The 11,792-nt window shown below is 48.2% G+C and overlaps 2 protein-coding genes across 2 annotated transcripts; both read left to right on the top strand.

Moving 5' to 3' along the window:
• The first annotated feature begins 1,477 nt into the window (after window positions 1–1,477).
• Window positions 1,478–2,638, top strand: LOC119351947 (transcription factor MYB53-like). The gene is made up of 2 exons (XM_037618712.1): window positions 1,478–1,749; window positions 1,918–2,638. Exons 1-2 carry the CDS (start codon window positions 1,478–1,480, stop codon window positions 2,636–2,638), a joined length of 993 nt encoding a protein of 330 aa, XP_037474609.1.
• Window positions 2,639–9,941: 7,303 nt separating this feature from the next.
• Window positions 9,942–11,297, top strand: LOC119351948 (transcription factor MYB41-like). The gene is made up of 2 exons (XM_037618713.1): window positions 9,942–10,317; window positions 10,480–11,297. The coding sequence occupies exons 1-2, from the start codon at window positions 10,046–10,048 to the stop codon at window positions 11,171–11,173; spliced, it is 966 nt and encodes a 321-aa protein (XP_037474610.1). The 5' UTR covers window positions 9,942–10,045; the 3' UTR covers window positions 11,174–11,297.
• Window positions 11,298–11,792: the final 495 nt, after the last annotated feature.

Below are 11,792 nucleotides of genomic sequence, written 5' to 3' on the forward strand. Positions count from 1 at the left end.
GTTTCGGTGGCATAGCTACACCCCGAAGGCCACCCCGAATCCTAGTTGACGTGTAGATCTAGCCCTTTGACTTTCGCCGGGCGGGCTTTGACCGGTGGACTCTTCCGCCTGGTTGCGATTGGTCAGCCCATAGCAACATCCCCGAACACGGTTTGGACCCAACCCAACACTAGATTCCCTCCGGTTCCACTGCACCCGCACCTTCCCCCCTCCAAGTGACGGCGGCTCTGCCTTCGGTGGAGGGGGCCACACCATGGAGCCCCAAGACGGGCGTCTACGCATGCCAGCACACTTTCACACATGCATCGGGACCCATGCGATGTTTCGGTAGCATAGTTACACCCCGAAGGCCACCCCGAATCCCCCCTCTAACCAGATTCCCTCCATGTCGATCGTTTCCCCCCTCCATGACACGGCGGCAGTGACGTCCGTGAGGGGGGCAATCGATATACCATCGGGGCATGTTTTTTGTTTAGATAAGGCACATTTATGTGGTGAAAAAATACGAAATAATAAATATATAAACTAAGAATAAAAAATAAAGGTATGCCGACGGCAGGCCGTCGGCATAGCTGCGCACACGGAGCTACGATCCCACGGATCGATGACATGGCATTGCACGCGGATTGATGACGTGGCAGATAGCATGGGCTAGGACTATGTCGACGGCTATGCCGTCGGCATATCTTTGCCACACCACAGGCCCTCACTCCCTCGGATCGATGACGTGTCGACGGCGCGGATCGGTGATGTTAGCAATTCTATGCCGACGGCCTAGCCGTCGGCATAGTTATGCCGACGGCCGCCGTTATCCCCCGTCGGCGTAGTTTTGACGCCGTCAAACGGTCGCCGCTAATCGGGTAGGTGGGCCCTTTCTATGCCGACGGTCCCCGTAGGCGTACCGCGAGCTGTCCCGACGGCCGTAATATGCCGACGGCCCCCGTCGGCATAGATACACATATGCCGACGGCTATTCTACGCCTACGGCCTGCCCTTGGCCGTCGGCATATGTCCATTTATGCCGACGGGCGCCGTCGGCATAGATGAGGCCGTCGGCAACTAGATAATTTCTGGTAGTGGGTGCGAGTGTTACTGAGCGGGTGCGCGCGGGTAGGCCACCGTGGCACCTGACAAGTGGGCCCGGTCGGTCAGATACATGCTCAATACGAGCTTATACGGCTGTCAGACCGTTTTGCAACACTTAGGCTTAGAGTTGGCACTGCATGGCAAAAAAATGACTAGTGATACTGATTCGTCACAACGTGCTGAAATGTGGTAGTGTCTTGCAATTAACTCATCTACCATGGACAACGACCACTGAATGGCTGTGTCCTCTATATATACCTGCCCAACGAAAGAGTACACGAACATAGATTCTGAGTTCTGACTTCTGTCCACTACATCGATCACAGCCACCAGTAGCCGATCACCAGCCATATCGGTAGCTAGCAGAGCTTGTATCCAGGAAATCGATCTGATGGGGAGGTCGCCGTGCTGCTGCCGCGACGCCGGCGTGAAGAAAGGGCCGTGGACGGAGGAGGAGGACAAGGCGCTGGTGGAGCACATCCAGAAGCGCGGCGGGAACGTCGGCAGCTGGCGCAGCCTGCCCAAGGCTGCCGGGCTGAACCGCTGCGGCAAGAGCTGCCGCCTCCGGTGGACCAACTACCTCCGCCCCGACATCAAGCGCGGCAATTTCACCGACGACGAAGAGCGCCTGATCATCACCCTCCATGCCAGCCTCGGGAACAAGTACGTAGTTCACGTCAAGTCCAACTACTCCACACACACAGAGCTTAGCCGCCATGCCCCATGCATGGACTGTCAATTTCCTCCAGCTGGACCTTTTGCCATAGTTGTTACGTACTTGTTAGTCTTTGAGTTTGACACTGACATGGATAAATTTCTGTTGGGCGTTAGGTGGTCGACGATCGCGACGCACCTCGAGGGCCGGACGGACAACGAGATCAAGAACTACTGGAACACGCACATCCGCAAGAAGCTCATGCGCATGGGCGTCGACCCATTGACGCACCAGCAGCTGCCACCCGACCAGAGCAACCACCACCTCAACGCCACCTCCATCGCCCACCTCAACGTCACCCACCAGCAGATGCCGCCCGACCGAAACGGCGCCGCTGCCGCGCTCCTCCCCGGGGCGCTCCTCTGGGCGGTGGCAGCCGCGAGCCTCGGCGGCCTAGACACCGGCGCCCTCATGCAGGCGCAGCTTCTGCAGCAGCTGCTCCAAGCCATCGGCTCTAACAACAGCACCACCGGCCTCATAGCTAACCTGGCTGCAGCAAACACAGTGCTCAACTCAAGCAGCAGTATCGTTCGGAACCACATGAACTACCTGCAGCCGGGTTATCTCTGCAACACCTCCAATTTTGCAGAGCAGCACGTGGTGCAGCAGCAGCTGACCAACGATACGTCTCCAGGGACGAGCTTCTTTGCAGCAGCTGAACCGGCTGATCAGCTCTGCAACACTGCCGCTTCATATGATGTTGCATCCGCGGGTGACTGGTCACCGGCGCAAGAGTTTGGCGGCTTGCTGGAGCCCATGATGGAGCTGCCCGGGTTGTGCTCTCTCGAGGGTGGCTGTTTCTGGAAGGACATATTGGAAGACAGCTACCGTTTATAGATGTCTTGTGTATGAAAATTTTGTACAGTGTTAGATCCATCATAATGGTGTACTACAACATTCATTGATTTGTTTGTGTTCATTGTGGTTCTTCCGATAGATTTTTCAGTGAAGTTGAAGGTTGTCAATTGTTGATTTGATGCGACTCGTGCTACACTTTCCTTATAAGTTAACATGTTGCCACTCGACAAAAACGCGAGAACCATCCAAGTAAAATGAGATTCCACATAACTCAAACACTTTCGTCGCAATAACGGTGGTGCTTAAGATATAATTTGGTTACAGTTGGGCCTTAGCGATAGATACTACAATGGAATGTTATACTGGTTTACACACAACCCATCTAGCTAATACGAACGAACCTAAGATGCACGGATTAAAAAGCTGAGTACATTTTATTTTCAATAAAAAAACTTCCTTTTCTAGGAACCAACAGGAGCATTGCATTTTCATGAAAGAAGAAAAGGAAATTTTATGTATAGAGGATGCAAATTCTGAGGCTAACTTGCCGAAACCCTACATTTGCTCAAACATATTTAAAAGGAAACCATAGGGAAAAATTATAGCGATGATTTAGAATAAATAGATATTCCTCGATCGCCTCGAGTAGCAAAACCACCTTTTGTTTCTGGATTAAAATTGATTCAAGATGATTTACCCCTGACTTAGTTTCCTAAAAATGTTTCACTTGGAACGTGGTATTTTCTAGCAAATTCAGTGGCAACTTTGAAGCCAGATTTGGCGCAAATAATATTCAATACAGTTTTGCTAAAGCACATCTAGATGTGTCATAAGTAATGCACATCTAAGTTCTATGCCATTAATCTTACGTGGAGATTCCTGTGGGTATTTCCTTTTTCCCGGTTTCTTTTCTTTTTATACTTGATTGAGTCACTAAGATGTGCACTAACTAGGGCAGATGTGCCCTAGACAAACTCTATTCAATATAACTATACATACAATTGAACAGTTTATACATGATGATCACATGCAAAGTGACATGGCACATCCGATTGGACATGTCACATAGGGCGCAGACCGAAATAGAAACCTATTTTTATAGGACGGATTATGTGACTGGTTTGAGGGGATAAAGCCAAATCTTCCAACCCTCGCCGTTCTGGTTGGTTCATTGTATCTCTATCAAGGTGCTAAGCATGCCACATAGACAAAAAAATGATGTGGCAAAGCAATTAAGAAGAAGAGAGAGCACTTTGATGACCCAGGAAGTACCAATGCCAAGCACGCGGACCTGTGCAAGAAAATAAATAAAGGAAGTTTAGCATATGCATGAAAGAGTTTGGTTGCTAATAATTAAATAAATAAAGCTTAGCAACAATAAACTAAGGGCATCTTCAATAGTTTGTATGTTAGCTTGTTGGTAAAATATGTCATGTCATCAACCAACACCTTAACATACAACAACTACAATGGGTTGTATCTAACTTGCCCAATAGGATGTAAGATAATAAATAAAGTGCTCTCTCATTCTACATTGGAGCTTGTGCAAGGGGTGTTGGTTCATGTACATACAACCTTCCTCTCTTTCCTCATTTATTGTATGCCACATCATCAAAAATCCTATGTGGCAAAGTCTACCAACAAGTATCTTACAACCATTGGAGATGCCCTAAGCACCTATGCATTAGGGACTTTAGTTGCTAAACACTTTAATGCACTTGGCACCCCATCTAAGTACATGTGCATTGGAAGAGGTCTTAGATGGTGTTCCAATCTGGTGCTATGTGAGGGCAAAAGACAAACCCAACCCTGCCCTAAGAGCAAGTATAATAGAGTGCCGTATACGGCAGGCTATAAGAGAGACCACGTAAGATTTATGCGTAGCTAGAGAAGAGAGGAGAGGAGAGAGAGAGAAAAGAAGCGGGCTAAGAACTTACAGTCGGCTGTAACACGAACTCCAACACACTTTATGAGAGAAGAAGGTGGGCCATATTAACGGGATAACATACTAGTATAACTATTTATGAAGACTTGTGTTGAACCTGTTGCTTATTAATAATTATGGCCATATCCATCGTTCTGATGCAGAGACCGGGGTTAACCCCCTTTTCGAAAAAAAAACTATTTTATGAGTGAGTTATTAGGTTCGCTGTAAGTGACGTGAAAACTCCACGTAGCCGGTTGTTGGCTATATTTATTAATCATGCTCTAACAAAGAGCAACAATTTGATTTAAAAATGGTCGGCCCACATTCCACATGTCGTCTCCATAATACGAAAGAACATGCTTTAACCCAAAAATTGTGTTTCAAAATAAAAAGAATTCATTGTGGTAAATCTGATGCAGTGACACAAAGAAACATACTTCCTTCAACATGTTGCTTTTTCACAAATATCATATTCAATCTGTTGACTTTATTTGTACCCTATCCGAGACAATGGATCTACAATTTTGTTCTAATGAACATCAACATATGTACAGGAATGAAACTACAAAATGAGCAAATGCTATAGTCTCAAACGATGCAACATGAAAGCTCAGAGTTATTAATTATGGATGATCTATCTCTCTATGAGGCTTACATTTTATGGACGTAAGACCATCCAATTGATGCAATGTGTTGTTTCTCTCTGATACCTTATTAGTTGGGGTAGGAAGTTGTTTTTGCAGTGTTGAAAGGTGATGGAGCTAGCCCAAGCACCTTGAGACCGACGCGCGGCCTTCTAGAGCCGAGACGGAAGTCTACACAAAGAGTTTTCCTCCGAACATGTAACGACATCGATTAAATCTAATGAACTAGCTGTGTTAAGTCTACACAAGTGATGCCTTCATCGATGACTTAGCGCTCTAGCTGATCCATATAATCGCAGCAAAAGGCTCATTTATAGTTAGCAGTTAGGTAGGTTAAAGGCTTGCCCGATGTTTGAAGCCATTGACTTGTCCCAACAATATAAGGAAACGGAGAAGGATCGATGTGATTGATCAATGGTCACTGGGTTATTCTGTCCTTCGACCTTTCAGGAAGTCCTTTGTGTCGTTTCAATGGATAATGACTGGTAGCATTTTTTTAATCAGAAGGTAAAACGAACTGGCTAATTATGATCAACGAGGTAAAAGGTGAAACTGAATCTAAGCCAAGTCAAGATGATTATATGAAATGGATTTATCTACTTCTATATCTTTGGCAGAGAATTTTGTACACGCACAAAATGATGGCGTTACATGGTCTCGGTGAAAATGACCAATGGGATTATGATGACGGCAACACTTGACGAAGGGAGGAGGAACGATGGTGAAATATCTGTTTTACTTAGTCCTGCACGAAACCCCCACGAGCTGCTAAATGCTTGTGAATGCGGGCAACCGGGGAAGATTCTACCCGAAGCTACCCCTGCTAAACCCTAAACCTTAAAAAACAGTAACTAATGGATCAGTTCGCTGATAAAGGGAAACGTATTTGACTGCCGTTCGTCGGTCACCACCACATGTGCTGGAATTTTGTCTATTTTTGGGCCTAGCCTAATAGCGGATTCAGAAATTCCTAATAAATCCTAGAGGCCCACGCAGCCCATTCGTGCAAGGCAAGAGGTAGAACAAAAGTTTAGTCCCCACATTGCTAGTTTAAAGGGAGTTGGACCTCTTTATAAGAGAGATTCTTTCCCCACATGTATGAGCATGAGAAAAAGAGGGACATTCACGCGCGCTCCTCCTTTGCCGCCCGCCGCCCCGCGACACTAAATTTGAACGGCGCGCCTCTTCGGCCGCTGTCTGTTCGCTTCGTCTTCCTTCGTTGCTTCACCTCCCGCCGCGCTCCGAGTTACAGTCCATATTGTTATGCGTGCGGTGCGTTTTCCATTTGTACAGGCGATGCTGACACCCGGCGACCTTCTTCTTCTTCTTCCAAGAACACCCGGGCAGCTGCTTGTGCTTGGACTTTTTGCCGGACGAGGACTGTCAAAAGTACGGAGCTGGCCGGGACGGCGTATCCATACCGGCCCCTGTTTCATATCCACCAGGAGAAAAAAGAGAACGTAATGATGTGTTATTGATTCTTTTTTGAGGAAAATTCCCTTGATTCTTGAGTGATTTAATAAACTAAAACATTTTTCTCTTCTATCATTGACTCTGCAAAAATGACATTTTTTTTCAAAATGCAAACAAAAAATTTGCCTCATCCATTAATTTAGAAGAAAAGAATTGCCTAGTTAATTATCGAAAATTAGCCGAATCTGTCCCACCGGCCCGAGAACACTAGCTGCCACCGGCTACCACCTCCCGCAGCAACCTACTCCCCTCGCCGCTGCCAGAGGGCATTGCCAGGCAAAGCCCGCTCGGCATCGACTGTGGTGCGATCTTTTCTTCGTCTACCTCTCGCACAGTTCGAGTGGCGCGGGTAGCTCAACTAGGCGGAGGCCTGGGTTCGGTGCGGTGACGTTAGGCTTTGAAGGTGCTAGGCGTCTCAATGGTGGAGGCGTGAGGTCACAATGCTCGCGGATGGATGTGCGCGAGTGGCCAGAGTGTGGTGGGCTGGCGCGAACATGGCTGCCTGGCCAGTGCGACGACGCTAGGTTGTGGAGGTGATGGGATGGCACGGAAGTGAAGGCGCACTGATTCCATGCAGGCTTAGGAATTTTACCTTGCTCAAACTTTATAAACTCTTGTCGAGTATATAAAAATATATCAATTTTCATAGTATGAAATATATACAATAGAGAAAAATATGTTTCTCGACCCTCAAGTTTACCCAAAGTCTACATCTAGTCCCCCAATAATTTTTGAGCATCATCTTGTCCCTCAAGTCTCAAAACCAAACACAGTTAGTCCAAAACTAGATTAGTATGGAAAACCAGCCACATGTCCTCGATTTTCTCTCTCCTCGAGGTGCGTCATCTACCTGTGCCCGTCACCGAGGAAAACCAGCCACCTATTTGCGCCGCCACCCACACCCTACCCCACCAAACCATCCTTATGTGTTGTCGTTCGCGCGTCGCCGCGCCATCCACCTGCACCAACCCCGGTCGAACACCGCCCTGCTACACCCCGCGTGCATAGCCTGACCACACCCCGGCTGTACCACCCTTCACATCCCTTGACGGTGTCCTAGACTAAGGGATGCTAACCATGTCGGCCCTTTGTCCATGAGCTGGGCCGAGCACCCCCTAAGAGGACAACGAGTGGGGCATGTTTTCCCTACGGCGTACTCAAGACGGAATCATCCGAAGACTTTTTTTTGACCATCAGTACAGACACAAGCGCTCATATACACGTGCATACACTCACTCCTATGAACGCACACACGCACACCCTACCTCTATGAGCACCTCCGAGAGACTGAGCCGGCATATCATCTTGAGATTTACAAAGTCACCGTAGGCGCCTCGTCGTCGACGGGAACGTCTCCTCCCACTGAAAGCGCATCGCCGGAAATCCTGAGATAAATCCAGGAATAATGCGAGCACCAGAATTTGAACCATGGTGGGTTGGGGATACCACTGTCCACCTAACCAACTCAACCACAGGTTGATTCGCGAATCATCCGAAGACTTGGCGCATACTACAAGCCACATTTGAATTGTCGATATGTTTTATCTCTTGATGTTGCCAAACTACTTGTATCCCTAGTTACCCCCGGTGTCTATATAAGCCGAGGGGTTTCAGACCGTAGGGTAGAGAATCACACATTCACATAAGATCTCGAGGTCGATCATCATGTACTTTGTACTCCATCCACGCAATACAAACAAGAGCAAGAGTAGGGTTTTACCTCTTCAAGAGGGCCCAAATCTGGGTAGAACATTATGTCCCTCTTTCTCCTGTTACCATCTAGCTAAGATCATCAGTTGGGGACCTCCAACCCGAGATCCGCCGGATTCAACTCAGACATCCCTTCCCTCCGTTGTGGCCACAGTCCGGTGAGCAAGTCGGGCGTCACTCGGATCCGCGGAAGGACAGGGTGTCGTCGGCCCCACCTTCGTGGCGTATCCAGGAGGCGCTGATGCTAGTCGTGCTCCTCCCGCTGTTGGCGGATCCGCTGCGGGGATGAGCCGACGCAAGAAGACCTCAGATCCTTCTGTGTCGGTGGCCATGTTGGTCGATGCCGTCAACCCCAGAGAGGACACAGGGGGCGAATTCGCTGCCCTTCCCCTCCCCTCGACGAGGAGGGCGTGGCCCTAGCTGGCGACAAGAACACATCAGCGTCAGCCTCACCTCCCCCTCGATCTACTACCTTGACAAGAACCCACCAATGTGCTTGTGCAGTGTAATTTCTGGTTTGGACTCAAGAAAACAACTTCCATGTGGCCAGTTTTATACTCAAATCTGGTTTTGGACGAAATTTATCCTTTGAGTCCTGAGGGACCAAATGTCGCCCAAAAATTCTTGAGGGACTCCATGTAGACTTTCGGTAAACTTGAGGGATGAAAAACATACCTTTCTCTATACAATATGAAAATATATTTCACTATGAATATAGTTATACTGATGATATTGTAGGTGTTGATAAGTTTTTAGTAAAAAATGGTTAGAATTTATAACCTTCCTTTCATTTGAGACAAAAAAGAAAACTAATATGCGCTATTTTTTAACATTGAAGGAGTACAGTTTTCTCTCAATATTATAGGTGGATTCTTCACCAAATTCGTAGGCCAAATCATTTGCTGAAACCTCAAAGTCGCCAGCAGGATTTGTTAGAGTAGCTAGTAGTAGTGTCTCAAGAGACCAAAACAAGTAACGCAGACATGAGTTAAATTAATACTCTCTTCGTCACTAGTGGCGAAAACACTCTTATATGTTTAGACGGAGGGAATAGTGTTCTGCAGGTGACAACACTGGGAAGGCTCCTCCTTTGACGATAGCTCCAGATTATTGCATTCTACCGTGGCACTAGAGTTACCCACCCCAAAATGAAGGAACTAGCGTACTTAAATAACCAGATCCTGAATTACAGGTGCTACACTACATACATGTCCTCGTAGACAGTCCATCTTCCATATACCGCAGCCTGCCACTTGTTGGCTGCCGCTCTATCATTTTCCTTCTTGCCTGCCTCGTGATGACATGCGTACACCCAAGTGGACCGTGTGTGAAGTGCAGCATGCAGGAGGATATATCTGGTCTTACGAGGCCAAATCTCCGGATCAACTACTCTCTTTGACTTACATCGTACGCGCGCCTTTTGTTTAGAGTATCCGACATACACAAACTGTTGGATAGTAATGGCCACGACAGCAGAATGGAAGGAAAATTCGCATAGTCCCGTCATGGGGTACGCGACGGAGCGACTGCTATCCACGACCTCTATATAAACCAGCAGCCCGACAGGAAGACAAGAAACATAGTCGCATAGCTAGCTTGCTTCTGACCACTCCATCCATCACAGCGCCGGAGCCCGATCGACTCTAGCTTACGAGCAGAGGAGGTCGCCGTCGGGAAGAAAAAGGATTTGTGATGGGGAGGTCGCCGTGCTGCTGCCACGACGTGGGCGTCAAGAAGGGGCCGTGGACGGAGGAGGAGGACAAGACGCTGGTGGAGCACATCCAGAAGCGCGGCGGGCACGTCGGCAGCTGGCGCGGCATGCCCAAGGCCGCCGGCCTCAACCGCTGCAGCAAGAGCTGCCGCCTCCGGTGGACCAACTACCTCCGCCCCGACATCAAGCGCGGCAACTTCTCCGACGACGAGGAGCGCCTCATTATCACCCTCCACGCCGGTCACGGCAACAAGTACGTACCTAGTCCACGTCCAAATCCAACTACTCCACACACCACCACTCGCACAACAGCTTAGCCGCCATGCACTGTCAATATCTTCACCGTTGGCTTTTGCATAGTTGTTAGTCTTGAAGTGACACTGACATGCATGGATAATTTCTTGGTGGACGTTAGGTGGGCGACGATCGCGACGCACCTGGAGGGCCGGACGGACAACGAGATCAAGAACCACTGGAACACGCACATCCGCAAGAAGCTCCTACGCATGGGCGTCGACCCCGTCACCCACCAGCAGCTGCCACCCGACCACCAGCTCGACGGCTCCTCCGCCGCTCTCCTCCCCGAGGCGCTCCTCTGGGCAGCGGCGGCAGCGACCCTCGGCGGCCTGGACATCGGCGCTCTCAGGCAAGCGCAGCTTCTGCAGCACCTCCTCCAGGCCGGCTCCAACAACGACGCAACTAACCTCGTAGCCAACTTGATGGCTGCATCAAATGTTGGGCTGAACTCAAGCAACAGCATAGTTCCAAACATCCTGCTCCAGGACAAGTTTAACATGCTGCCTGGTACGAACTATCTACAGCCGGGCTACCTCTGCAACACCTCCAATTTTGCAGAGCAAGACGTGGTGCAGCAGCAGCTGATCAATGCTATGTCTCCGGGAACGAGTTCCTTTGCAGCAGCTGAACCAGCTGATCAGCTCTGCAACACTGCTGCATTCACAGCGCGTGATATTGCACCGGGGATTGACATGCTGCCGGTGCAGGAGTTCGCCGGCTTGATGGAGCCCATGGAACAACTACCCAATCTATGCTCCCTAGAGAGCGATTCTTTCTGGAAGGAACTACTTGAGGACGGCTATCGTCTATAGTTTCTTTTTCCAAATGAAATAGATGTGTTGTGTATGATGGTGTTGTACATAACCTATAACGTTTGCTTCATGCAACCAGGCCAGGTACATGCAGATGCAGTGTTAGATCCATCATAGAGGAGTAGATGAGATGATAAAACATGCATTGATTTGTTTTTGTGTTATATTATGATTCTTGCTAGAGAATTGGTTTTTGTCACTATAGTTGAAGGTTGTTAATTGGTCATTTGATGTGACTCATGATATACTTTCCATTGTCAATTCACATGTTTTTTTTTCAAAAAAGAGGCTTACTCTCGGCCTCTACATCAAGTGCACAGAGCCAAACAATTAACATGTTGCCACTCGCAACTATAGTGAGATTGCAGACAACTCAAAATGCATAGGTTAGCTATCTTGCACAACGGTGTGGACAACATAAATGCTTCATCACAATTACTACGGTGGTTACTAGGCAGCACGTGGTTAGTGGGGCCTTAATGAAATAGCCGTGGATTATTTTAAACTCAAACCTTTCTACTTTGATCAAGTTTATAAAAATTTGACATCTATAACACCAGCTCGATTTGGATCGGTCATGAAATATAGTTTTCCTATTTTACTTATTAGTATTGTTGAT

This window comes from Triticum dicoccoides, chromosome 2A (genome assembly GCF_002162155.2).
Source record: "Triticum dicoccoides isolate Atlit2015 ecotype Zavitan chromosome 2A, WEW_v2.0, whole genome shotgun sequence".
Taxonomy (NCBI): Eukaryota; Viridiplantae; Streptophyta; class Magnoliopsida; order Poales; family Poaceae; genus Triticum; species Triticum dicoccoides.